This window comes from Gadus morhua, chromosome 18 (assembly GCF_902167405.1).
Source record: "Gadus morhua chromosome 18, gadMor3.0, whole genome shotgun sequence".
NCBI lineage: Eukaryota > Metazoa > Chordata > Actinopteri > Gadiformes > Gadidae > Gadus > Gadus morhua.
This window is the reverse complement of record NC_044065.1, coordinates 3308738-3333819: the sequence shown is the minus strand read 5'-3', so window position 1 is coordinate 3333819 and position 25082 is coordinate 3308738. Positions and strand designations below refer to the sequence as shown.

Below are 25082 nucleotides of genomic sequence, written 5' to 3'. Positions count from 1 at the left end.
TACATATTAAATTATGTTGTTCTGTATTTCCATGTCGCAAAGATCTCATGGCATGAAAATGTCACATTCTGAGGTTCTCTAACAGTTCCCCTAGCATACCTATGCTCCCCCAGTAGCTAGAAATTTCGTTGGGTGTAAAGCGAGCACTAGGCATTCTGCTCCGCCTTTGAAAAAACAAAGTACAGACGCGCGGTTTTGGAATTTTCCCTGTGTGTCCTCATAAGGGGAGATCCCACCTGCCCCTTCTCTGCCTTGCCAGCCCAGAGAATTTGGCCCGCCAATGAGACAATGAGCTACGACCGTGCGAGCGCCACGTGTGTGTGTGTGTGTGTGTGTTTACACACACTGTAACACAAGTGTTGCACACTTCTTTGTTATTTGGATAACCGTTCTGCTTTTGGAGTTATGGCGCATAACACGTCGGTTCTTTGACATCTCTGGTATTTCCACAACAAGACTGTAATTGGGGTTATCTCAGCCGTGGTTGAGAAGGAATTGGGGGAAAGGACCTTTGGCTTTGACTCCCTGAAGTACATGAACCATGACATGGAGGAGAAAGGGATTGTTTAAAAAGTCTTCTGATATTGAACCTTGTGATGTAACTGTTTGCACATTGAGTAAAACTGACCTGAGAGTTTCTAGTGTACAGTGTGGACTCCCCAGTCCAGCAGAGAGCAGCTTCACTCCTGAATCCTTCAGATCATTGTTACTCAGGTCCAGCTCTCTCAGACGAGAGGAGTTGGAGCTGAGAACTGAGGCCAGAGCTTCACAGCATCTCTCTGACAGCTGACAGTCATTCAGCCTTCACACACAAACAGAACATGTTAGTAACTGAGATTTAAAGCGCTTAAAAGATCCAACAAGTTCACAGGAGAAACATGGTGTAGCTAACGAACAGCACAGGGCCGCCATGGGGCAGCACTGGAGGGGAGGACGTCCAGTGATGCTAGCGCCTCCGCTCTCCTCGCTGCTATCAGGGATCAGGGAAGTGAGCTCAAGGAGATGAATGAACATTCAAACTTCCTTCAGCAGTCGCCTGATGGCCTTGTAGGGATCCTGAACTCTGTGTGAACAGAGTCAGACCTAACGAAGCGGAGGACTGCGAAGCAAAGTAGGGCCTTCAACTATCTCTAGTATTCCTTTTTTAAGGCTACAATTCCATAATTCAACCTTTCATCAAATTGCTTAAGCGCATTTGAAAAAGCCTAAAACACTAAGGGCACTTGCCATTCCCGTCTTCAGACACTTTTACCGGGCTTCAAAATCAAGGACGACTATGAAACCCATCTGAGGTTTTGCAACTCATCATATTCAATTGTTTTATGTTACTCTGTATTCCTACATATTCAATTGTTTTATGTTCTTTATTCCTACACATTCAATCGTTTTATGTTGCTCTGTATTCCTACACATTCAATCGTTTTATCTTGTTCTGTATTCATACGATTTAAATCGCTTCATGTTATATATCTCTACATATTCAATCGTTTTATGTTCTGTATCTCTATATTCAATCGTATAATGTTGCTTGTTATTCATCCATATTGTTCTGTATTTCTACATCTTAAATTGTTTAACTTTGTTCTGTACTTTATGTCTTCAATTGAAATTCTGAAGATAAAATATATATTGAAGAATATATGTAAAAAACGATAACATAACAAATACCTTATACAGTCATGGCAACAAAAAATATAAATTGTCGAGTTCTTCCTATGAAAACCATACATTTAGTTTATTCTAACCGATAACCTTTGATTGATGCAAATACTGAGACTTCATTTCTTAACTACCACTGTCCCGTTAACAGGGGATTGTGGGAAGGCACTATTATTATATTTTGTGAGTATAATTGGAAAGTTGCAATGGAAAATTTGGGATACTTTTCATTTTTGCATCCCACATAAACAAGGTGTCATATGTCAAATTTTACCACTCGGATACATGTGGTCATCAAAGATACTGAGTTATTAGCAGATATAGTTTGACGTCATTTAGGAGTGATTCACAAACCAGGGGGCAGTAGGTAAAGTCTTCTGAAACGGAACCTTGTGGTGTAACTGATGCACATTGAGTAAAACTGACCTGAGAGTTTCCAGTGTACAGTGTGGACTCCCCAGTCCAGTAGAGAGCAGCTTCACTCCTGAATCCTGCAGATAATTGTTACTCAGGTCCAGCTCTCTCAGACTAGAGGAGTTGGAGCTGAGAACTGAGGCCAGAGCTTCACAGCATCTCTGTGACAGATCACAGCCATTCAGCCTGCACACACAATAAACAGAACATGTTAGCAACTGAGATTAAAAGTGCTTAAAAGATCCAACAAGTTCACAGGAGAAACATGGTGTAGCTAAAGAACAGCACAGGGCCACCATGGGGCCAACACTGGAGGGGAGGACGTCCAGTGATGCTAGCGCCTCCGCTCTCCTCGCTGCTATCAGGGATCAGGGAAGTGAGCTCAAGGAGATGACTGTGAACATTCAAACTCCCTTCAGCAGTCTGCTGAAGAACTGAGGCCAGAGCTTTACAGCAACTCTTTGACAGATGACAGCAATTCAGCCTTCACACAAAAAACAACATGTTGGGAACCATGATTAAATGTTTTATTGACTTTTCTGATAGTTTAACAAATGATCACACATCAGATCTTAAAATGTTAGTTATATATTAGTTGAAAAATGTTGATACTAACAACAATACTAACTAGAACTGCAAGCAGTTATGCAGGGGTCCAAGAAGTGTGCATTTCCCCGGCACAACGCGACAAGAAATGTGCATTTCGCCGGCACAACGCGAAGCATGTGTTCAAAACGCTACCCTGAACCTGTGGATAAAAAGGATTTGACTGTGATAGGAGTAGCGAGAAGTCAGTGTGGCGTTTTTGCGGCGAAATTTTGTAGAAGATATACAATTTCCTCTTTTATTGCGCCCCCTAATGGCGAAACTTTCCGAAATCTTTTTCGAACGTCACTAAGGGTAACACCGACATGTGTGTAAAATTTGGACTTGATCCGATGTCTAATTTTGGTATTTTTCTGGATTTTTGATTTTCAACGTAAAACGTAGCTGATAAACAAATATTCAAAATGCTACCGTTTCGTAATCGAAGGTCGGATCAAAAAGTGTTTGAGTATTTCTTTTCGTGTGCGTCTGAAGATGTCGTGTGCAAAGTTTGGTGTTGATTGGTCGAGAAATGTGGGAGGAGTAGGGAAAAAACAGTTTTGCGGTTTTCGCGATTTTGCGAAAAAAAATTCTAGACGCAAATGGGCGTGGCCTATGCCAAAAGATGCAGCAGACTCCAGTGAATATGTGCGTACAAGTTTTTGACTGTGGGAGGTTCGGTGTGGGAGTTATAGCCCCAAACGCGTATTCCTTGGTATAGCGCCACCTAGTGGCCGGCGTGTCTGGATTTTGTCCTCTGCGTAGTGTTCACGGACCCGGATCTAGTGATGCAATTGGCGCGTGTGCACCATTTACTGTTTGGGCTGTGGTACCACTTCTAGATGGGAAGTATAATAATAATAATCCTTACAAAAACAATAGGGATCCAACCTGTTGGCTTGGACCCCTAATTAATGCTGCAAGCAGCATTTTACGGGTGCCAGGCCTAAAGCCGACCAATAAGACCCAGTCAGACCATTAAGACCCTAACAGACAATTAAGACCCTGACGCAGACCATGACGACCCGGTCAGACCATTAAGTCTGCAGCTATGTTAATTTATATAATTCCCCGAATCGCCTGATCTGGGTGCAATTTGGAGAGGCTGCATTTTCAGTTAATTGTTTTACCGCTCCCTATGGCCCGATGTCGAACAAGTTGGGGGTGTTCCTCTTGACCCATGTTCCTTTGACTGCACCAAGTTGTATGATGATTGGTTTAAGTTAACCTTGCCTTTTGGCATTAAGTTAATTTTTGGACGATTTTGAGCATCTGGCGGCCATGATGTTATGTCAATCAACTTTATTTTACCTAAACAGTTGGAGCTTTGGTCCCCAACATCCACTAATTTGGTCCCGCTCCAATCAAACATTCCGTCTATGAACTGTGGTGATTTTAGTCACAGGCAACGCCCATTTCGATTCCACACCCTAATTGGAAATATGTTGAGTCTGTTTTATTCAGAATTTGATTTTGAACAACTTTTGTATGAGATTCAAGATCATAGCAGTCCATTTTAATGTTGATATAAGCATTTAAGTCTTTATGTGTTTTAAACCAAACCCTTTTGAGAAGTCAATGGCTCCTGGATGCTTCAATCTTTATTGTACAGACTTTGCTTTATGTCAGAATGAAGACATTGGTCCATAGATGATATGGGCTAAAGCAGGGGTTTTCAAATTGGGTGAATGTGAGTCTCCCCTTAGAGTAGGTAAGGGCAGCCGAGCTCCCCCCCCCCCCCCCTCCAACAAAAAAAAATCCCATCCACCTGACCTAACACACGCCTCTTCAGTTATTGCCATCCTTTGTGTGTTCCAGGCAATGATGACTTTCAATAACTAATCAAAGGTAAATATTTTTTAATAGGTATTGTATTTGAAGAAATTTTATTTCCACAACTTTTTTAAAAGTGCATTCATAAACGATTCTTTGCAAAAGCAAATAATTTCCTACTTCATGCAGGCCTAATTGAGGCTACTTTTATCAATCAACAGTAGGCCTATCCACAAGTCAACAAAACAAAGCTACCGACGACACCCGACAGCTGAAATCTGCGCTGTGTGTCTGGGCCTTAAGGGCACTTTTGAAGGAGATGGATCGAAAAAAATCAGCACAATGGACAGCTCTCTGATCAATGAACGACAACGGAATGTTATGAGATCGAACAGAATCACATATTTTCAGCAAATTTGTTAACGATTTCAGCCACATAAATCCTCAGATTTAAACAACTTACAATATGTCCCTCCAACTGCAGCCTGATCTATATTTGTTTTTAATAAGGGTCAGTGCGGGAAACCCGCACTCACATAAATAGGTGGAGGTGAAGGGGATTAGGACTTTCATAGCCTTTGTGGAGATCTGGGGGAACTCGCTCTCCACAGAAAACCAGAAACGCATTCAGGATCATATTTCCTACGATTTTGCTGGGTCCTGTCTCCTCTCTTAATGCTGACTTCTGGTGATTTGGGACAATCAATAGAGCTTCATACAGATGTGTATTTTTGCTTTGCGTGTTGCGTGTCTCGCCTCCCATGTGGCTCTTTGGCGCCCCCCAGGGGATGCACGCCTCACCTGTTCAAAACTGCTGGGCTAAAGGTTTGTCTATGTCTAGTGTTTTTAACAAAGTTCAAGATATTCATAAATGTATCAAAATAAAGTCATAGGTTCTTGAGTTATATTTGTTCAGCATGGGGATATGCTTGTGTTAACAAAGTTTCATGACTTTTCGTCGAAGCGGTTATGAGATATGTTTGTTCAAAATTTGCATTTTTGGACTGTTGCTATGGCGCCACCTTTAGGCCAATCAGTGTATTATTTGCTCTCTTTCAATCTTGAGTCAGCCTCTAAAGCTAAAGTAAGTTTCATAAAAAGCGTGCGAGCGGTTTAGGCTGTGTAAGTAAAACGTGGCGGAATTATAATAATAATGAAACTATGAATTACAATAGGTTGCCTTGGCACTTTGTGCTTGGCACCCTATCAACAGTTGTTTTGTCATCATAATATTACTTTTATATTAGTATGTATATTGTTTTGTGTGTATCGTAAAACATAATATAAGTGTGCCTACAGATACGTTTTGCAGGTTATTTGAACTTTAATAGTCTAGTATTATGTGTATTTTGTTGTGCGTATTGTAATACATGTTATGAGTGAACCTACAGAGATGTTTTGGAGGCTTTGATCAATGGCAGCAGCCCCAGTACAGCCTCGTCAGAAGCAGAGTATTTCTTCAGGTAAAACACGTCCAGCTCCTCTTCTGATGTCAGTAGGATGAAGACCAGAGCTGACCACTGAGCAGAGGAGAGAGATTCTCTTGAGATACTTCCTAATGTCAGGTACTGTTGGATCTCCTCCACTAGAGAACGGTCGTTCAGCTCATTCAGACAGTGGAACAGATTGATGCTTCCCTCTTGAGAGAGATCTCCACCTATCTTCTGCTTGATGTAATGGACGATTTGGGTATTGCTCCGTGACCCTCTTCCTGTCAGTCCCGGCAGGACTTTTTTAGTTTGATTGCCCAGTAATGTATTTGCTCCTGGTCCCAGAAGACCTTGTAGCAGCATCTGATTGGTCTCTAGAGAGAGGCCCAGGAGGAAGCGGAGAAACAAGTCCAGGTGTCCGTTCTCACTCTGTAAGGTCTTGTTCACAGCACTCTTGTAGAGGAGGAGTTCCTCTTCCCTGGAGGTTGGCTGTTCTTCTGAGATCAGATTGACACCAGTGTTGATGTAGCACAGAAAGACATAAAGGGCAGCCAGAAACTCCTGGATGCTCAGATGGACAAAGCAGAACACCCTATCCTGGTACAGCCCACACTCCTCTTTAAAGATCTGGGTGAACACTCCTGAGTACACTGTGGCTGCTCTGATGTCGATGCCACACTCTGCCAAGTCTGCCTCGTAGAAAATCAGCTGACCTTTCTCCAGCTGGTTAAAAGCCAGTTTCCCCAGAGAAACAATGATCTCCCTGCTCTCCGAACTCCAGTGTGGATCAGTTTTAGTTCTCCCATGATACTTCCTGTCCCCCTGTATGGACTGAACCCTCAGGAAGTGGCTGTACATCTGAGTCACGGTCTTGGGCACCTCTTCTCCTCTCTGGGATGTTTTGAAGAAGTCCTCCAGAACTGTGGCAGTGATCCAACAGAAGACTGGGATGTGACACATGATGTGGAGGCTTCGAGATTTCTTGATGTGAGAGATGATCTTGCTTGCCAGTGTCCCCTCTCTGAATCTCTTCCTGAAGTACTCCTCCTTCTGTGCGTCATTGAACCCTCTCACCTCTGTCACCATGTCAACACACTCAGCAGGGATCTGATTGGCTGCCGCAGGGCGTGTGGTTATCCAGATGTGAGCAGAGGGAAGCAGGACTCCCCTGATGATGTTTGTCAGCAGCACGTCTACTGAGGTCGGCTCTGTGATATCAGTCCAGATCGGGTTGTTCTGGAAGTCCAGAGTAAGTCGACACTCATCCAGACCATCCAAGATGAAGACTACTTGGTCATGGTCGTATCTGTAGATTCCTGATTCTTTGGTTTCAACAGAAAACTGATGCAGAAGTTCCACTAAGCTAAACTCTTTCCCTTTCAGTAAATTCAGCTCTCTGAAAGTGAGGAGAAATGTGAAGTCTATGTCTCGGTTGGATTTGCCTTCAGCCCAGTCCAGAGTGAACTTGTGTGTTAAGACGGTTTTACCAATGCCAGCCACTCCGGTTGTCATTATTGTTCTGATTGGTTTATCTTGTCCAGGTAAGGGTTTAAAGATGTCTTCACATCTAATTGGTGTTTCCTCATAGGCTGGCTTCCTGGAAGCCTTTTCAATCAGTCTGACCTCATGTTCCTTGTTGACCTCTCCACTGCCTCTCTCTGTGATCAAGAGCTCTGTGTAGATCTCATTCAGAGGTCTTTGCTCTCCTGCTTTTGCGATTCCCTCAAGCACACACTGGAACTTCTTCTTCAGATGAGACTTGAGTTTATGTTGGTACTGGGCAGCAACAGCTCCTAAATCACAAACCAGAAGACGCATGCTATACATATGTCCAAACAATAGGACTGGTGTTATGAAGTAAGTATTCTAAATCCTACTTCATATGGATCTTATAACTTTGTTAGTAGTGCTATCATTTTTGAGTATCAGCTAGTGGTGCAACGGTTCACGGGTTACCCGTGATCCGTATGGATCAACCCTCACGGTTCGGGACGAAATTGATCCGCGGATCGGCTAATAAAAAATAGAGTTGTGCGTTCACTTGATCAGCGCTTGTTGAAAGGACAATTCCGGTATTAACAACATCATCAAGTATTGTAGCGAAATTCAGTTTCTGTTGTGTTTTATTTGGCGTTCCCTAAATCCCATTGAAACGGTAACCGGAACCGTAACCGGACATGTTTATGTTTGGTTGTAGTCTTTTCGCTCGGTTCTCCGTATCAACAGTAGAACTAGAACCGAGCGAAAAGACTACAAACAACCCCCTTTGCAATGAGCAATGAGTCTTCCATCCGAAATCAATGGATTTACAATGTGCCAAATAAAACAAGACAGAAACTGTATTTCGCTACCATACTTGATGAAAAAAAAAAAGATGAGGATGTCTGCATTGCCTTTGGAGAGTGTAGACTTTAAACTCTCCCCAGGCAATGCAGACATCCTGAATTGTAAATCCAGGGTTAGGGATTATTTACTATCCATGTTAAAAAGAAGAAGGAATAATGCCTCAGATTGCAATTTTTTTAAATATTGACTATGCTTACAGGGAAACTTCACCCATTTCCATTAAGCTTTGTATCGTTGGAAACACACTCATATTTTTGAATGGTCGTGCATCATTCCCTTATTTTCTGGAGAGACTGGAGAGATCCGTATCGATCTCCAACACTTCCTGTTTAAGATGACGCAATATGACGATTTTTGCGTAGAAGTAAATAGGAGGTGTAAGAGGGGAGGATTCTCGTAAGACTACAAGCACCCATTGACGCTACAGACCTATTAGAGCAGTGCCAGTGGGTGGGTTTTCACCAGCAGAAATTAACATCCACAGCCTCTGAAACTAAGCTAACAGAGGCTGTTGATAAAACTGAAGTACAATGGCGGAAGGTACTGGATCTGATATAGAAGATGGGGATTTTGAAGATCTGATGCTCGAATCAGATGTTTGTGGCTACCTTTACGAGCCGCAATATAGCGACGAGCAGCTGAGGCTGAGAGAGGAACGGGAGGCGGAGATCTAGATCAGCGGGAGTGGCCAGCGAAGCTGTGCATCGTGGTGCACGGTGGGTGTTATTGTCTTCAATCCACAAGCGCCAAAAAGTCACTTTCTGCCTTTTCTCGGTCAAGACGGCACCAAATTAGAATTGTATTTTATTATTCGACTACATATAGGACCCAATTTCAATACATATTCATGCCTCCACCGGTGAAATGCTCCTTTAAAGGAAGCAGGATTATTACCTAATTTTTCACTTTATTAAGTTTTTACACATTTTAAGATTTTATTTAAAGTCACATTTGTCTTATTATCTTTATTGTTGTTGATCCGAAAATAATCCGACCCGTGACTCAAAAACCGTGACACGATCCGAACCGTGAGTTTTGTGATCCGTTGCACCCCTAGTATCAGCAGAAAGTGACTTCCTAACCTGATATAACAAGATAGTAGTGCATCTCTTCCACTGAGTAATTCTGACATTGATCTGCAGTATAATGTTTAACATACTTTAACCTAATACCCCCACCCTACATATCTGTATCAAACCATTCAATTTGATACCCCCACAATAACCGTACATGTATGGATCAATCAATTTAACCTGATGGCCCACAATAACCCTACATATTTGGATCAAACCATTTAACCTATATGAGTATCTTACCACTCCACAGCTTGTCGGCCAGTTCCTCCTGGTTCATCTCCATCAGGCAGAGCTTTGTGATGTCTACCACTCCCTCTATGGCGCGCCTCCTCTGCTCCTCGTTCTTACCATCCTCCTCCTCCACTTCCCTCCGACTCTCTGAGCATTGTGGGTAATCTGAGAAGAGATCCCTCCAGAGCTTCTTCAGCTCCTTGTCTAGAAAAGTATGTGCGTTCTCCTCAGCCCTCTGGAACAGAACAAACATCAAGGAGAACTTTACTTTGAACCAACTGAGGACATCAGAAGCATCTGTCCTAGATTAACGTCTCGCTGGTCTAAAGAGGGAAGCCTGGAGACTATTAGCACCACAAGAGAGGCTGTCAATGCTCACATAAAGGGGGGGCACCGCTAGAGATTGCGGACCCTATGAAAGAATATAATGGGCCTCCAACCTAGCCATCCCACCAGCCTGGAAAACCCATTTGACCACCCATAGATTGATAGACTGGTAGCTCTAGTGTAGCCTAGTGCTAAATATATGGAGTTGGTTTAGCTCAGGAGGTAGACAAGTTGTCTTGTAACCGAAAGGTTGCTAGTTCGATCCCCAGCTCCCCAGAGTGTTGATGTGTCCCTGAGCAAGGTACTTAACCCTAACTGCTCCTGACGAGCTGTCGCCTTGCATGGTTGACTCTGCCGTTAATGTGTATTAACCGACGTAAGTCCCTTTGGATAAAAGCGTCTGCTAAATGCCGCAATTGAAATGACCCAATACATAGCCTATTGACATTGATGTATGAATGTCAGAGGTACATGAGTGGTATCTCTCATTATTGTTCTTCCTTGCAAAAAGGCTTTCTTTAGAAATTCGTTGACATTCAATGGCGTTTTACATTTTTTTCAATATGTTCCCAAAGTTTGTCAGGCACCTTTTCACCACTAGAGGTCAGTATTCACAGATCTACCCTGGCTGCATAGTAGTTTAGTAGAAGGAAATGACGTTAGGCCTTGCTGCTGCATTAAACAATCCTCTTTTCATTGATTCATATATATATATATATATATATTAGTGCTGTCAGTTAAATGTCTTGTTTCATTTACACACCTTGATCAGCTCTGTTTGATTCTGCAGTACAGACTGAGCACTGGAAACCTTTGACCTCTCCTGGGATCGCCTGTGGAGAGAACGTGTGCGCACACACACACACACACACACACACACACACACACACACACACACACACACACACACACACACACACACACACACACACACACACACACACACACACACACACACATTATTATATCTGGATGAGAATACCTCATACTAAAGTAAAAAGGTCAATAAAGTATTCCTTTATTATGAAGGACAAGTAAAAGCTTCATGATTATATTTAGATCACAGCCCTGCTCATCACCATGTCTACACTAATGGAAACTCCTCAGAGTTACATAACATATAACAAATAACATCCATAACATACAGACAGTGACCCCTAACCCTAAATCTAACATCGGCTGCCCAGCGCTCTGTCAACTATAAAAACCTGTTAACTCATACCAGATCAGCTGTTAACAAGACAGCAAAAAATAAACAACTCCCCTTCAAACTGCCAAAGAATTTAAATCTTCCTGAAATCCTCTAAAGTTCTGTTCCTCCTCTGGCCTCTCATCCCCCCATCTGTGGTCCACTGACAAGGTGACCACAGCCTACACATGAATAATGATGCTGAATCCGACAGGGATCTTAGACACGTGTCGTCCGTTATTTTAGATCACAGCCCACCTAGTCCTTCAACCTCCCTACATATTAAACAAGCCCAAAGACACAAACATTTCCTGAATGGTCAATAAAACTACTGGTTTGTTTAAATTTCACTTCATGAGGTTTTCTAACATTAATATGAGTTCCCCTATGGTCCCCCGGTAACTAGAAATGGCGTTAGGTGTAAAACGAGCACTAGGTATCCTGCTCTGCCTTTGATAAAGCAAGGCTCAGACGCGCTGATTTGGAATTTTCCCTGTATGTCGTCACATGTCGCCAATGAGATATGACCGTGCGGGCGCCACATGTGTGTGTCTGTGTGTGTCATTACCAGTGTTGGGAAGGTTACTTTTAAAATGTATCAAGCTACAGAATACAGAATACATGCCCAAAAATGTAACATGTAACGTATTCCGTTTCATCACTCAATCTGAGTATTGCATTCTGAATACTTGCATTACTTCCACATTGAATTGCATTTTATAAGTGTAGGAATGCGGAATCAAATCCTGCTAACTATACAGGCCTATTCTGGTTTGTTCTTCTATTCGAACTGGCTGAATGTGTTAGGCCCAAGTCTCCCTGAAAGTTAACTATTTTATATAATTTGCTGTAGTGGAACAAAGACTATAAGGGTATGTTCATGTAAAAGACATTTGCTATTACATCTATTTCACTGAGCTAAGTGCATAGGTGTTGCCTATGTCACTCACACAGACACAGACACAGACACAGACACAGACACAGACACAGAGAGAGAGAGAGAGAGAGAGAGAGAGAGAAAGAGAGAGAGAGAATCTTTCAATCATCTGCATTTTTATGTGTTTTCCAGCATACGTTTTATGTGGGTGTCTGTCCAAATCACCCTGAAGAACATGAACCGCGACATGGAGGAGAAAGGGATTGTTGCCCATGATTGTCAACAGACAATCACGGGCAACAATCCCTTTCTCCTCCATGTGGCGGTTCAGTCTACTTCAGATTGATGTGGAAGAACCAATAATAATATCGTCTGGAGGCACACACAGCTTTTGGCCGTGATAATATATATTATGTGATATAGATATCTATGCATAATATGATATTATTTAGATATAGAGCTCCAGGTTTCCTGCCGGAGCACCCGGAGTGTTCTACAATATTAACAGAACACAGCCAAAAACTGTGTGCGCCTCGCCATTGCGATACATCCACTGTAAACAGAGCGCATGGTACCGTGGCCGCAAGATGCTCAGGGCCCCCACCCTCCTCCTTGACCCGCCTCTAAAAAATGGCACGTTTGTGGAAAGCTCATTGTGGGACAGGCTCGTAGTGGCTGTAATCCTGCACCAAGGCTGAATTTATTGAACGTCATTAAGTACTGTATTAGAGGCCTACTAACAGCTATATAAAAGCATTCATAAGGTAGCATGCCATGTGATCTTTAAGGTCAGGAGGTTGACCCTTAGACCAGTCACTCTTTATGGAGACACAGCTGGGTCCAGGGGAGTCTTCTCTCTCTTGCTGGACTCTTCTAGAAATTATGAACTCGTTTTTGGGGATTTTTCCTAGTAATCTTTGACAAATCCTTACCCTTCCTTTCTGGAGGGGCGTGAATCTTTAAAGTTCAAAGGAATTCCCATAGACGCGTCACTCTTCATGGAGACACAGCTGGGTCCAGGGGAGTCTGCTCTCTCCTTCTGCACTCTTCTACAATAACAAGAATCAGGATTTATGGGTATTTGACAGATGCTGTAGTTTTATAATCTTTGACAAATCATCACCTCTTCTCAATAGACTGATTTCCATCTTTAAAGTTCTGAGGATAGTCCATAGAGCTGTCACTCTTCATGGAGACACAGCTGGGTCCAGGGGAGTCTGCTCTCTCCTGCTGCACTCTTCTACAAAAACAAGAATCAGGATATATGGTCAGGATCAGGATATTTGATAGATGCTGTAGTTTTATAATCTTTGACATATCATCACCTCTTCTCAGTAGACTGATTTCCATCTTTAAAGTTCCGAGGATTATCCATAGACCAGTCACTCTTCATGGAGACACAGCTGGGTCCAGGGGAGTCTGCTCTCTCCTGCTGCACTCTTCTACAAAAACAAGAATCAGGATTTATGGATATTTGATAGATACTGTAGTTTTATAATCTTTGACAAATCATCACCCCTTCTCAATAGACTGATTTCCATCTATAAAGTTATGAGGATGATCCATAGAGCCGTCACTCTTCATGGAGACACAGTTGGTTCAGGGGAGTCTGCTCTCTCCTGCTGCTCTGGGCTCCAACACGCACACAGCTTTTACTCAGACTAATGATGGAGTCATGATATCGCTGCTGAGGTCTGAGATGGACAACAGTCACAGACAGAGAGAGATCCTCTTCTTACCTCTTAGCTTTGCTCTGGCGGCCATGTTCCCCAGACGGAATGGTTTTAGAGGCAGGACCCCCCTCCTCTCTCTCCTCATCCATAGTAGACTGGAGACTTGGACACAAACACAACTATACATTGTTTCTGTGGATTCTATTTAAGTACTGAACGCAAGTACTGGAGTGAAGACTTCCTATCCTCCTCTTGTCGGACATACACACACTATCACTCTATCTGATCTAGAGCTACACACTCTATCACACTCCAGTGGCGGAGTGGTAATCGGGAGAGTCTAAATTAAATGTATTATTTATTATTATTAGAGTCGGGAGAATTGGGTCAGAAGTGGGTCGTTAACGTTTCGGGGACGCCGGGCTGATTACTGCGGGTTAACAGCATTGCGTTTATAAAAGCTCCGTGATGCGCCATCCGGCCAGCCTGAGTTGTGCGCACGCAGCCTCTCACTCACTGCCTCCCAAATACTAACACACGTAAGCACTCACAACCTGTTAACCTCACAACCAACTCTATGTTTGCAGAGGGGAGGGGAGTAAACCAGAAAATGCTTTTCCTGCAGATATTGCGTTGGGTGCTGCTAGGGGGGTTGTGAGGTTGAAGATGTTTTAGTAAGGCCACATAGTTTAAGACGTAAAGAAATGTTAATTGGAGCTAACTATGTGAACATCGCCACCACCAACAGTGTAACAAATAGCTATTCAGGTTTCAATACATTTGAGATAAAATAGCTGATCTTTGTGTGTGTGTGTGTGTGTGTGTGTGTGTGTGTGTGTGTGTGTGTGTGTGTGTGTGTGTGTGTGTGTGTGTGTGTGTGTGTGTGTGTGTGTGTGTGTGATGTAATGTCAAGGCGGGCACACAACCCATGCAGCAATTCATTTTCACATTGATGCTCAGAAAAAGGGGTTACTTTGCAGAAGATGATTATACATGGCCAACTTTAAGTTACTAAAATATGACTTATTGTTAGACATAATACGACTCAGCAGGGACTAAGTAGAATGAGCTCGGGTTAGACCAGCTGCAATGGTATGGCCTCTTACACTGTAATATAGGAACAATAATTATTGTTATTGGGCTGCCATGATTTTTTTTAAGACCACAGCTTAACAATTTTGGGATACAGAGACAAATGTGCAGTTCACTTGGTGGTCTTATACACATTAATTGGAAGTGAATGTTGGTTCAACTTGGAGTAATCTCTCAAGAGCCATCTGCCTCTTTAATAACAGGTTTGCTGTCAATTCCCTACTATTTTCTGTATATATTTTCAACATATAACTATATATATATATATATATTAGAACTGTAGCGACGCGTCGATGACGTCGACGTGTCAACGTCAAAAATTCGTCAACGTCAAATTTCTCCGTCAACGATTTTCGTGGACAATGGACAGTGTGTGTGTGTGTGTGTGTGTGTGTGTGTGTGTGTGGGGCTGTCTGTCTGTGTGTGTGTGTGTGTGGGGCTTCTAGCTGGAGTTCTAACAACAATGGACAACAACACAGAGAACACAGTTCGCACTTTGCTGAGTCTGTTGCTTATTTGGATATATGTTTACCGTTTAATGGGAAAGAAGGCTCGTCGCCTTTATTATGTCCGTGGTCGTCGCATGGACTATACGTCATCCAGCTCAGGTTGCGTAGCCGTGCGTGTGCGCCACTGCGCGTGTCGGCTCATTAGCATCTGTACCGTAGCGGCCCGTACCGTAGCAGCACACCTCTCCCAAGTGGCCAAATTGGCCTGGCCTGGCCAGACTGGCCACACTCACACTGGCAGATTTGAGCACGGCTGGCCTTTCATTTTGTATAACAGTGAAACTATTTTATTTATTTTATTTTGTGTAAAGCAGAAGGTTTTTTGCTGTGCAAAACTGTTGTTAAATAAAGTATATTATTAATAATTTTTTGGTATTTATTTGAGATACATTATGGTTTTTATTAATCGAGTAACAGAAATAGATAACCATCCAATTAGTCATTAGATCAGTCGACTAATCGATTAAATAATCGCCCGATTAATCGTTTGATAAATAATCGTTTACCCCCAGCCCTAATATATATATATATATATATATATATATATATATATATATATATATATATATATATATATATATATATATATGCAAAACAATGGCCGCTTAATCATGATCACTTTTGATCTAATAAAGCAGATGAAAAAACTTTCTCAACTCTGTGAGGATGAATGACAAATGGAACTTAGATTTTGACATGAAAATAAAAGTAAAATAAATGAATTAAAATGGCAGGCACACATCCAATGATGCTTCTAGAGACAAAAGCTTCAGAGCACTAAGATGTCAGAAGCAGTGAGAAAGTCACAGAGACAGTGCGTGGTTGTGATCCAAAGGACAGAAATGTAAATTTATACTGCGATACTCAAGCTTAACCTTCATTTGTGGGTTCCTTTTGGATTATTACACAATTTACCAAGTAATGAGGAACACGTACTGGTGAATAAAGAAGTGAAACAATTTCAAGGCTGTCAAAAATTGCAGAATCGCAGAAATTGATGTGAGAGTTTGCATGAAGTGGAAGGCACACAACCCATGCAGCAATATTTTAAAAATATTTTTTTAAACATTGTAGGTATTATAGTAATAGTTTTTCTTTAGTCCTAGCTCAGCTCTTTATACAACAGGGTTGACTTTGAATAAAGGTAGTGGTTGGAAAAGAGTATAAGTCAAACTTCCCACTTTTACTTGCAGCATGCAGTTACCACAATGTATCAATCAATATTTGAAAATGTTTTCCTGGTAATCCTGGTAAACAATGACAATGATTTTCTTATCTAAGACATAGGCTTGTTAGTAGACAAATAATTTAGAAATGCATATAATTGAATAAACTAAACACGGCATACCTTTTTATTCAGAATAATATGCATTTTTAAATAAAGGGCGTCTTTCTTTGCATTAAGTTATGTCTGTTTTTCTGTCTGCTGTACCCTAGTCTCTTGTGATCGAGGGAATGTGATCTCAATGAGATTATCTACTTAAATAAATATTATATATATAAATTAGGGAATATCTTTTGAAGGAAGACTGTTCAGTACAGTTCCACAGACTTCACGAGGAGGGTCTAAACCTTCCATGTATTACTGCATGCTTGGGTTTAGGGTTAGTCAAACATAGGTCCTTGAGAGCCCCCTTAGAGTAAAAAAGCTTTACTGTTTAAAAAAACATTTTACGCACAAGCAATTTTCAGTTTATTCGATGATATTAAAGGGGACATATTACGAAAACAACACTTTTCCTGGGATTTGGGGTGTTGTTTTGGGTCTCAGGTGCTCACACACACACACACACACACACACACACACACACACACACACACACACACACACACACACACACACACACACACACACACACACACACACACACACACACACACACACACACACGCACACGCACACACTTGGAAAACTTGGAAAGGAACGACAGGTTTTGTGAGTGGAGTAAAAAGCACGATTTTCCTCTACAAAATGTAGTTGAGTAAAAGTATAAAGTCTCACAAAATAATGTTACCTATGTACGGTGACTAATTACTTGTACTTGGTTACTGTCCACCACTAATAAACGTGCTCAACACAGTTAAACTAGTTATTGATGTTCTGACCCATACTCCTTCATTTAAATCAACACCTATTTTACATCACAAACCTGGAAACACTGAACTTGGATTTGAAACAAATGTAATTAGTAAGATTACATTAATATATTAAGAATACCACTCGTCATCTGAAGAAAACATGAATTCAGGAAATGGTACCTTATCTTCTCCGTGATGAAACGCGTGCTGTCCGTGTAGCATGGAAATATAGAAGCACAAAAGCAAGGAAAGGAGGGAATAAAGAGATTTAGGTGTTCACCAAAATCACAGAGAAGTGTTTAGAAGCGAGACAGAACATTAACACGGTTCGAGAGGTTCTGAGAGTAAAGATTGAGCTGCCGGGCTCTTTAGTGCAGACAGACCAAATGAGGAAGAGCTTTGAACCACAGCTAACAGGCAACTGCGTCACATCTTTAATGTGAATAATGTCGCCTTCACTTTGAACGCGGCTGAAGACTTCAAGGGTAAAGTAATGCTGTACTTTGTATCATCTGTGGTGAAATCCTGGGACTACAACTGGAAAAAAAGAAAATGAAAAAAAAGCCACGGAAACACTTTTATTTTGACCACTTTTCAAAAGAAAAAAACGTTTGTACATTTTTAATTAAAAGGTCTACTTTACTATATTGCTGATTTTACCTTGTTAGATAGTTAGCTTAGGTATTAGAGATGGTTAGTTGAGGTATTAGTTTAGAGATGGTTAGTTGAGGTATTAGGTTAGCAATGTTTAAGTTCAGGTATTAGTTAGAGATGGTTTAGTTCAGGTATTAGCTGTAGATGGTTGCATTTAGGAATTAGGTAGGAGATGCATCTGTAACCTAATATAAAAGTTAAGTTTAAGTATCGGTTATAGATGGCTAAGCTTAGGGTCAGGGTTTATTTAGGTCGTTTTAGATATGGTTCGCAACGTACTGTGTTTCATCACGTTTTCATTAATCATTCCTAAATGAACCATGAGATGCATTCGCCAAGGAAATACAAACGTGTTACAAAATGTAGGGTCCTGGAAATGCGGTCGTAAACTGCAGCATCCGCCATTGCGTAACCAAAGAAGACGTACAGTGAAGAGCTTGCCCCTGTGTGGCAGCCCATATTCCAACACTGGACACCCACACTGTCCCCACCTCCTGGCAAACGTCAGATGTGATCCCGCTTCCAAAGAAAACATGCCCAAAGGAGTGCAATGATTTCCGACCTGTGGCTCTGTCCTCCATATTGATGAAGTCACTGGAAAGAATCATCTGCCCCCTTGCTGGGGGGGGGGGGGGGGGGGGCCAAACCATAGAGGTTCACTTCTTTGACAGCTGCAATAAGCACATCCTCAGGATGGCAGACAAGATTGCTTTGGACCCCTCTCACATCTTAAAGGTGCCATGGCATGAAAATCTCACTTTATGAGGTTTTCCAACATAAATATGAGTTCCCCTAGCCTGCCTATGGTCTCCCAGTGGCTAAAACTTGTGTTTGGTGTAAAACGAGCACTAGCTGTTCTGCTCGCCTTTGAAAAAAACTGAGGCTCAAGCGCGCTGATTTGGAATGTGGTTTCGTATGTCGTCACATAGCATATAAGCTCCTCCCCTTACTCTGCCTGGCCCGCCCAGAGACTTTGGCCCGCCAATGAGACACGACCGTGCGAGCGCCACGTGTGTGTGTGTCTGTGTGTGTGTGTCTGTGTGTGTGTGTGTGAATACACGCACTGTAACTGTAAGTTTCCTGTGGGTTCTTTGACGTCTCTTGTATTTCCACAACGAGACTGTAGTGGGGGTTATCTCAGCCATGGTTGAGAAGGAATTGGGGGAAAGGAACTTTGGCTTTGACTCCTTGAAGTACATGAACTGCGACATGCCGCCGGTTGCCTTGAGGCACCACCGCCGCGAAGCACCACCGCCCGGCAGTGGGCAGTCGGCAGCAGGCAGCGCGCGGTTCAGTCTACTTCAGATTGATGTGAAAGTGGAAGAACCAGAGACGTTTGTGATTCATAATATCGTCTGGAGGCGCACACAGCTTTTGGCCACGATAATATAGATTAAATGATATAGATATCTATGTATTATATGATATTATTTAGATATAGAGCTCCAGGACTGTAACGCAAGTGTTGTACACTTCCTTGTTATTTGGATAACCGTTCTGCTTTTGGTGTTATGGCGCATAACACGTCGGACTCTCGTCTCTGGTATTTCTACAACGAGACTCGTAGTGGGGGTTATCTCAGCCATGGTTGAGAATGAATTTGGGGAAAGGAACTTTGGCTTTGACTCCCTCAAGAACATGAACCACGACATGGAGGAGAAAGGGATTGTTGGCGGCGAATGTCTCCCGCTTGAGCATTAGGGGGAAGCTCAATGTGCGACTGGCTCGGAGTGGCTGTAACTCTGCACCACGGCTGAATTTCGGGAACGTCTTTGAATACTGTGTTAGTGGCCCACTAATACCTATATTAAAGCATCCATAAAATAGCATGTCATGGCACCTTTAAATAAGGAGTATCAGCTACTGCCATCTGGAAGACACTTGAGAATGCCTAGCTGCAGGAGAAACAAATACAAACACTCTTTTATCCCTCCTTCCGCATCATCGCTCAACCAACAGCAAAGAATAAAGTAGACTCCACATACATCCCACATGCATCTCACATGACTCTTATGGACCTATCTGTGTGAATGGACTCTTGGACTCTTAAATGTTGTGTCAATGTTTTAATGTCTTGCTATGAGGAATGAAGAAATGTGTAATGCAAGACACGTTTCTGTGTAAACAGACATTAAAATTGATCTAATCTAATTGTAGACAGGACCACGTCACACGTCTGAATCTCCCCGGAACTCTCCTGGCTCTGGACACGAGGGGGGCCACGCCCCCTTCGATAGCAGTAAGGCCGAGATACCACACCCCTTTGAATAGGGTCGAGCTCCACGTCGTTGGTCACTCACTTAACGGAGGCATTCCACTTGGATACATTTTAAATAATAAATGCTCTAATTCTATGTAACTCGTGATGATCCTTATCCTACTTTTTCAACTCTAATGTCCACTTTGCGGAGCTGTCGTGAATGCGTGGGCTTTTTATTGATTTATTTTTTAAAGGGAAGGGATGCCTCACTGATATCGGTAAAAATAGCCCCACCAAGCGCTGTCAAAGTCAAAGTCACTGTTTTTATTTTTAAATGCACTCTACAACACAGGGTCATTATGCATAATGAAATCATTTGGACATGGCAGCACATTACATTAAGGGAAAGGGACTCAATGTTTCTAAAAAATTACTGTAAGGATGGAAAATATGGACATGGGAATAATAATATAGATAATTATAAACATTAGGTGTTGGAGTACCATTTACTGGGAATCATTAAAGTTGCATACCATGTCCACGTAATAACCCACAAGCGTGGAGAATCACTTCTAAATGGGATTGAGTACATTGGAGTAAATGTAAAAAAACGTGTGCGTGTGCGTGCGCGCGTGTGTGTGTTTGTGACCATTGAACATCTACCCGATTAACACGATGTGATCTAGCCTATTTTATGAACATAATCGGCATCCCTTAATCTAGTGGCGATCAGCTTCCAGATCCACTGAACTCAATCCTCATATAAACCTGAGTGGTCAGCGATGACATGTTGGGGCCGATATGGGGCAGTCACGCATCACACTCTGAGATCTCAGGGAAATCCAATTGAACGAGGGGGTCCGTTTAACGGAGTAGGGTCTATCTGCAGCCGGAGCCACTTAATTGGCAAACCACCTGCCACCACTGCCAAACACGCCCACCGGCCAAACACGGCCATTTCTCTGCCAAACACGCCAATAGCTCGAGCGTGTGCGTACTGTACAGTACTCGCCGTCCAGGCACGCCCTATTGATTGATTCGTTCAAATTCAGTGGAAACACAAAGTCGTAGTTAAGGCTTACGTCTCCTTCAAAAATCCCATCCATTTTTAAGGTTACTATTCCAACCCTCTGGGTCAAATGTTGTGCGGCGCTGAGTGCTCCGTGGGACCACCGGGACAGTCGCTGCGGGCACTCGGGCGCGGCTCCAGTCCCTCAAGGTCCCTGGAGCGCGCCCCTAGTCTTGTTGTTACGTTTTTATTGAGTTTGTTTGCATTCTATACAAATTGAATGGAGCGCTGTGTATTGTTTCCCCCCATGATGGCCACCATAGCAACCATGGAACAATTATAAGATAGCAACGAGCAATGGGCTTGTTTGGCCGGTGGGCGTGTTTGGCAGTGGTGGTTGCCAAGTGGCTACTTGGTTTAACGTTGTGCTTTCGACCTAAAGCTGACGTATTTGCAATAACATAGACGTATATCATCACCAGGTCCTCACATCAGTACATTCCCAACATCAGAACCTTTTAGGACGTGAGAATCCATGGATCCGATGCTTGTTGGCGTTGAAAATGATATCTGAAACAATATAATACTGTAATCGACGACTGTAATAAATGAAAGATTTACTGTTTCTTTTCTGAAACTGTTTTATACAGAGTATAGAGCTCGTAAGTCCACCCCTTCCGGTAGACCCCACGGGAACTATGAGATCGTAAAATATGAATTTCAATGCAGAGAAAGTAATTCTTATCTGCTCCAAGTCTTTATAGGCTATGCCCCGGATTACACATGTTGTTTGTGAATTTAAATGATAATTATGCATGCAAAGAAAACTATAATTTATCACAAATAAGTTTGTTAATGTTAGGTTTTGTGTGAGGCCGCTTTGTGAACTAACAGCTCTTCGCTTCTCTCGACGCGTATGATATACATCACCATCACTCAGGTACAGACATGGCGATCTCTCTGCTCCACTTCACCGCTATTTTCCAAGTGGAGGATAACAGCATCGAAAGAGGTGAAAACCATCATAAGTCGGGGCATGTGGCGAGTTTCAGTTATTCCGATAGGGAGATTGTCGGACTTGTCCACGCCAGTCGCAGGAAGCGTGACGTCACATACGAGACATATGTAGCCTAACATTCTCATTTATTTTCTCGTGACTTTGCCACTCTATAAAGGGGGGGACTGGGCTTGTATAGAGCTCGTAAGTCCGCCCCTTCCGATTTTAAAATATGAATTTGTGCGTATTAAAAATATAGACAAACTGTTATGGCGCGTTCGCACCATAAGCGACGGGGCGGCGCGACTTCCATACAAAGTCAACGTATGCCCACTAGAGGGCATACGTTGTCTATGCTATTCAACTCACATTTTGATAAGACCCTGGCTTGTAGGCCTACCTGGGTTTTGATAAAATAACGGGGGTGTTCACTGAGCCCTGAGTTTGGCGCTGCGCCCCCTAGTGAACACACACCTTGCTGGAGAGGAGTAACAATACTCTGATTCCCTCTAAATGTTTATTAACAGACGTATCAAAGTTTGATTCATATAATTGTTTCCTTCATCCTTCAGCCGTCTTTATCCAATGAATTATTCCCAACATTAGAGTTGTTAAGTTTCCATGCCAACAGTGTCACATCTGCACCCAATCAAAACTCCTCATTCTGTGTAAATGAAGACACACACTGACAAACACTGCCCTCTAGTGGTCGTACTTGGTTATAGCACAAACAACCTTTTATTGATTGGTTCATTAACGGTACAGAACGGAACTTTGTCAAGTTTAGCCGATTATTGAGAATAATCAAACAAACCAAACAAAAGCAGAATCAACAGCAGCCATTAGGAGCCCAGTCAGGGGCCCTTGAAGGAGCAGTGAGAGGGGGGGGGGGGGGGGGAGAATGAGGGAGCGGCCCGCTGCTCTGGGCTATCATCTCTACTGGACATGACTGCAGTGTGGAGGTCTGGCCAGCAGGGGCAGCACTGAGGAGGCCTCAGTCCATGTTCTGGAAGAATGGCAGAACGTCCCTCACTGGGGTCCCACTGGTGTCCCACTGGTGTCTCACTGGTGTCTCACTGTTGTTGAATCCATCCTCACTGATGGTGCGCCCTCACATAACTTGAACAACAAGTGATTAGATAAGTTAAAGCCATGTCCTGAAACACGTTGGAGGGTTAGCAGTAGAAGCTCCTCACTAACTCTGATGCCAGTTATATTATCTATGTTTTATGAAGGAAGAAACTTCCCAGAGATCTCTAGATTAAATAAATAAACATAATTGTAACTCTGTAATGTGTGTGTGCGTATGTTTATGTGTGTATGTGAACGTGTGTGTATAGTTCACCATATTATTTACTTTTTGTTTAATGTGTGTGGTTAAACAAGTCAGACTCCACTGTTGTGTGTGTGCTAATATCCTCCCTCCACACTGGTGAAGGGGTGAATGGAGACCCACTGTTTTGTTGGAGGAAATGTCTCCAGAAAACTTGGAGGATTTCAACTGAACTAACAGGAAGAATCATCAATTAAAGGTGCCATGACATGATATTTTATGGATGCTTTAATATAGTTATTAGTGGGCCACTAACACAGTATTCAAAGACGTTCCCAAAATTCAGCCGTGGTGCAGAGTTACAGCCACTCCGAGCCAGTCGCACATTGAGCTTCCCCCAAATGCGCTGTTTTGGTGTCTGTAGCTATAATGCAAATGAGGAGGAGCGAGGCGGGTCAAGGAGGAGGGCGGGGGTGTGGCCCTGAGCAGCTTGCAGCCACGGTACCATGCGCTCTGTTTACAGTGGATGTATCGCAATGGCGAGGCGCACACAGCTTTTAGCCGTGTTCTGTAAATATTCTAGAACACACAGGAGTCCTGGAGCTGTATACCTAAATAATATCATATACATAGATATCTATATCATATAATATATATTATCACGACCAAAAGCTGTGTGAGCCGATATTATGAATTTCAAACGACAGCGTTGGGTTCTGCGACGTTCCTGGTTCTTCCACGTCCACATCAATCTGAAGTAGACTGAACCGCGACATGGAGGAGAAAGGGATTGTTGCCGGGCAGCGCTTAGGCACCTCCGCCTCCTGCAGCGCCGAGGCGGTGGTCCCTCGGCAGCAGGAAGCGGGGCTCAAGCGGGAGACATTCGCGCTCAACAATCCCTTTCTCCTCCATGTCGTGGTACAAGTGCTTGAGGGAGTCAAAGCCAAAGTTTCTTTCCCCCAATTCATTCTCAACCATGGCTGAGATAACCCCCACTACGAAACTCGTTGTAGAAATACCAGAGACGAGAGTCCGACGTGTTATGCCCCATAACACCAAAAGCAGAACGGTTATCCAAATAACAAGGAAGTGTACAACACTTGCGTTACAGTCCTGGAGCTCTATATCTAAATAATATCATATAATACATAGATATCTATATAATATAATACATATTATCACGGCCAAAAGCTGTGTGCGCCTCCAGACAATATTATGAATCACAAACGACTTCTCTGGTTGTCCACTTTCACATCAATCTGAAGTCGACTGAACAGCGCGCTGCCTGCTGCCGACTGCCCACTGCCCACTGCCGGGCGGTGGTGCTTCGCGGCGGTGGTGCCTCCCGGCAACCGGCGGCATGTCGCAGTTCATGTCCTTCAGGGAGTCAAAGCCAAAGTTCCTTTCCCCCAATTCCTTCTGAACCATGGCTCAGATAACCCCCACAACAGTCTCGTTGTGGAAATACAAGAGACGTACATACAACCCACAGGAAACACTTGCGTTACAGTGCGTGTATTCACACACACACACACACACACATGTGGCGCTCGCACGGTCGTGTCTCATTGGCGGGCCAAATTCTCTGGGCGGGCCAGGCAGAGTAAGGGGACGACATACAAAACCACATTCCAAATCAGCGCGCTTGAGCCTCCGTTTTTTCAAAGGCGAGCAGAACACCTAGTGCTC

The 25082-nt window shown here is 43.0% G+C and overlaps 1 protein-coding gene across 1 annotated transcript; it reads right to left on the bottom strand.

The window, feature by feature from the left end:
- Positions 1-860: 860 nt before the first annotated feature.
- On the bottom strand, positions 861-9560 carry LOC115531179 (NLR family CARD domain-containing protein 3-like). Its single transcript, XM_030340294.1, has 3 exons — positions 9524-9560; positions 5821-7654; positions 861-2259 (listed from the first exon to the last, which is right to left on the bottom strand). Exons 1-3 carry the CDS (start codon positions 9558-9560, stop codon positions 1995-1997), a joined length of 2136 nt encoding a protein of 711 aa, XP_030196154.1. The 3' UTR covers positions 861-1994.
- Positions 9561-25082: the final 15522 nt, after the last annotated feature.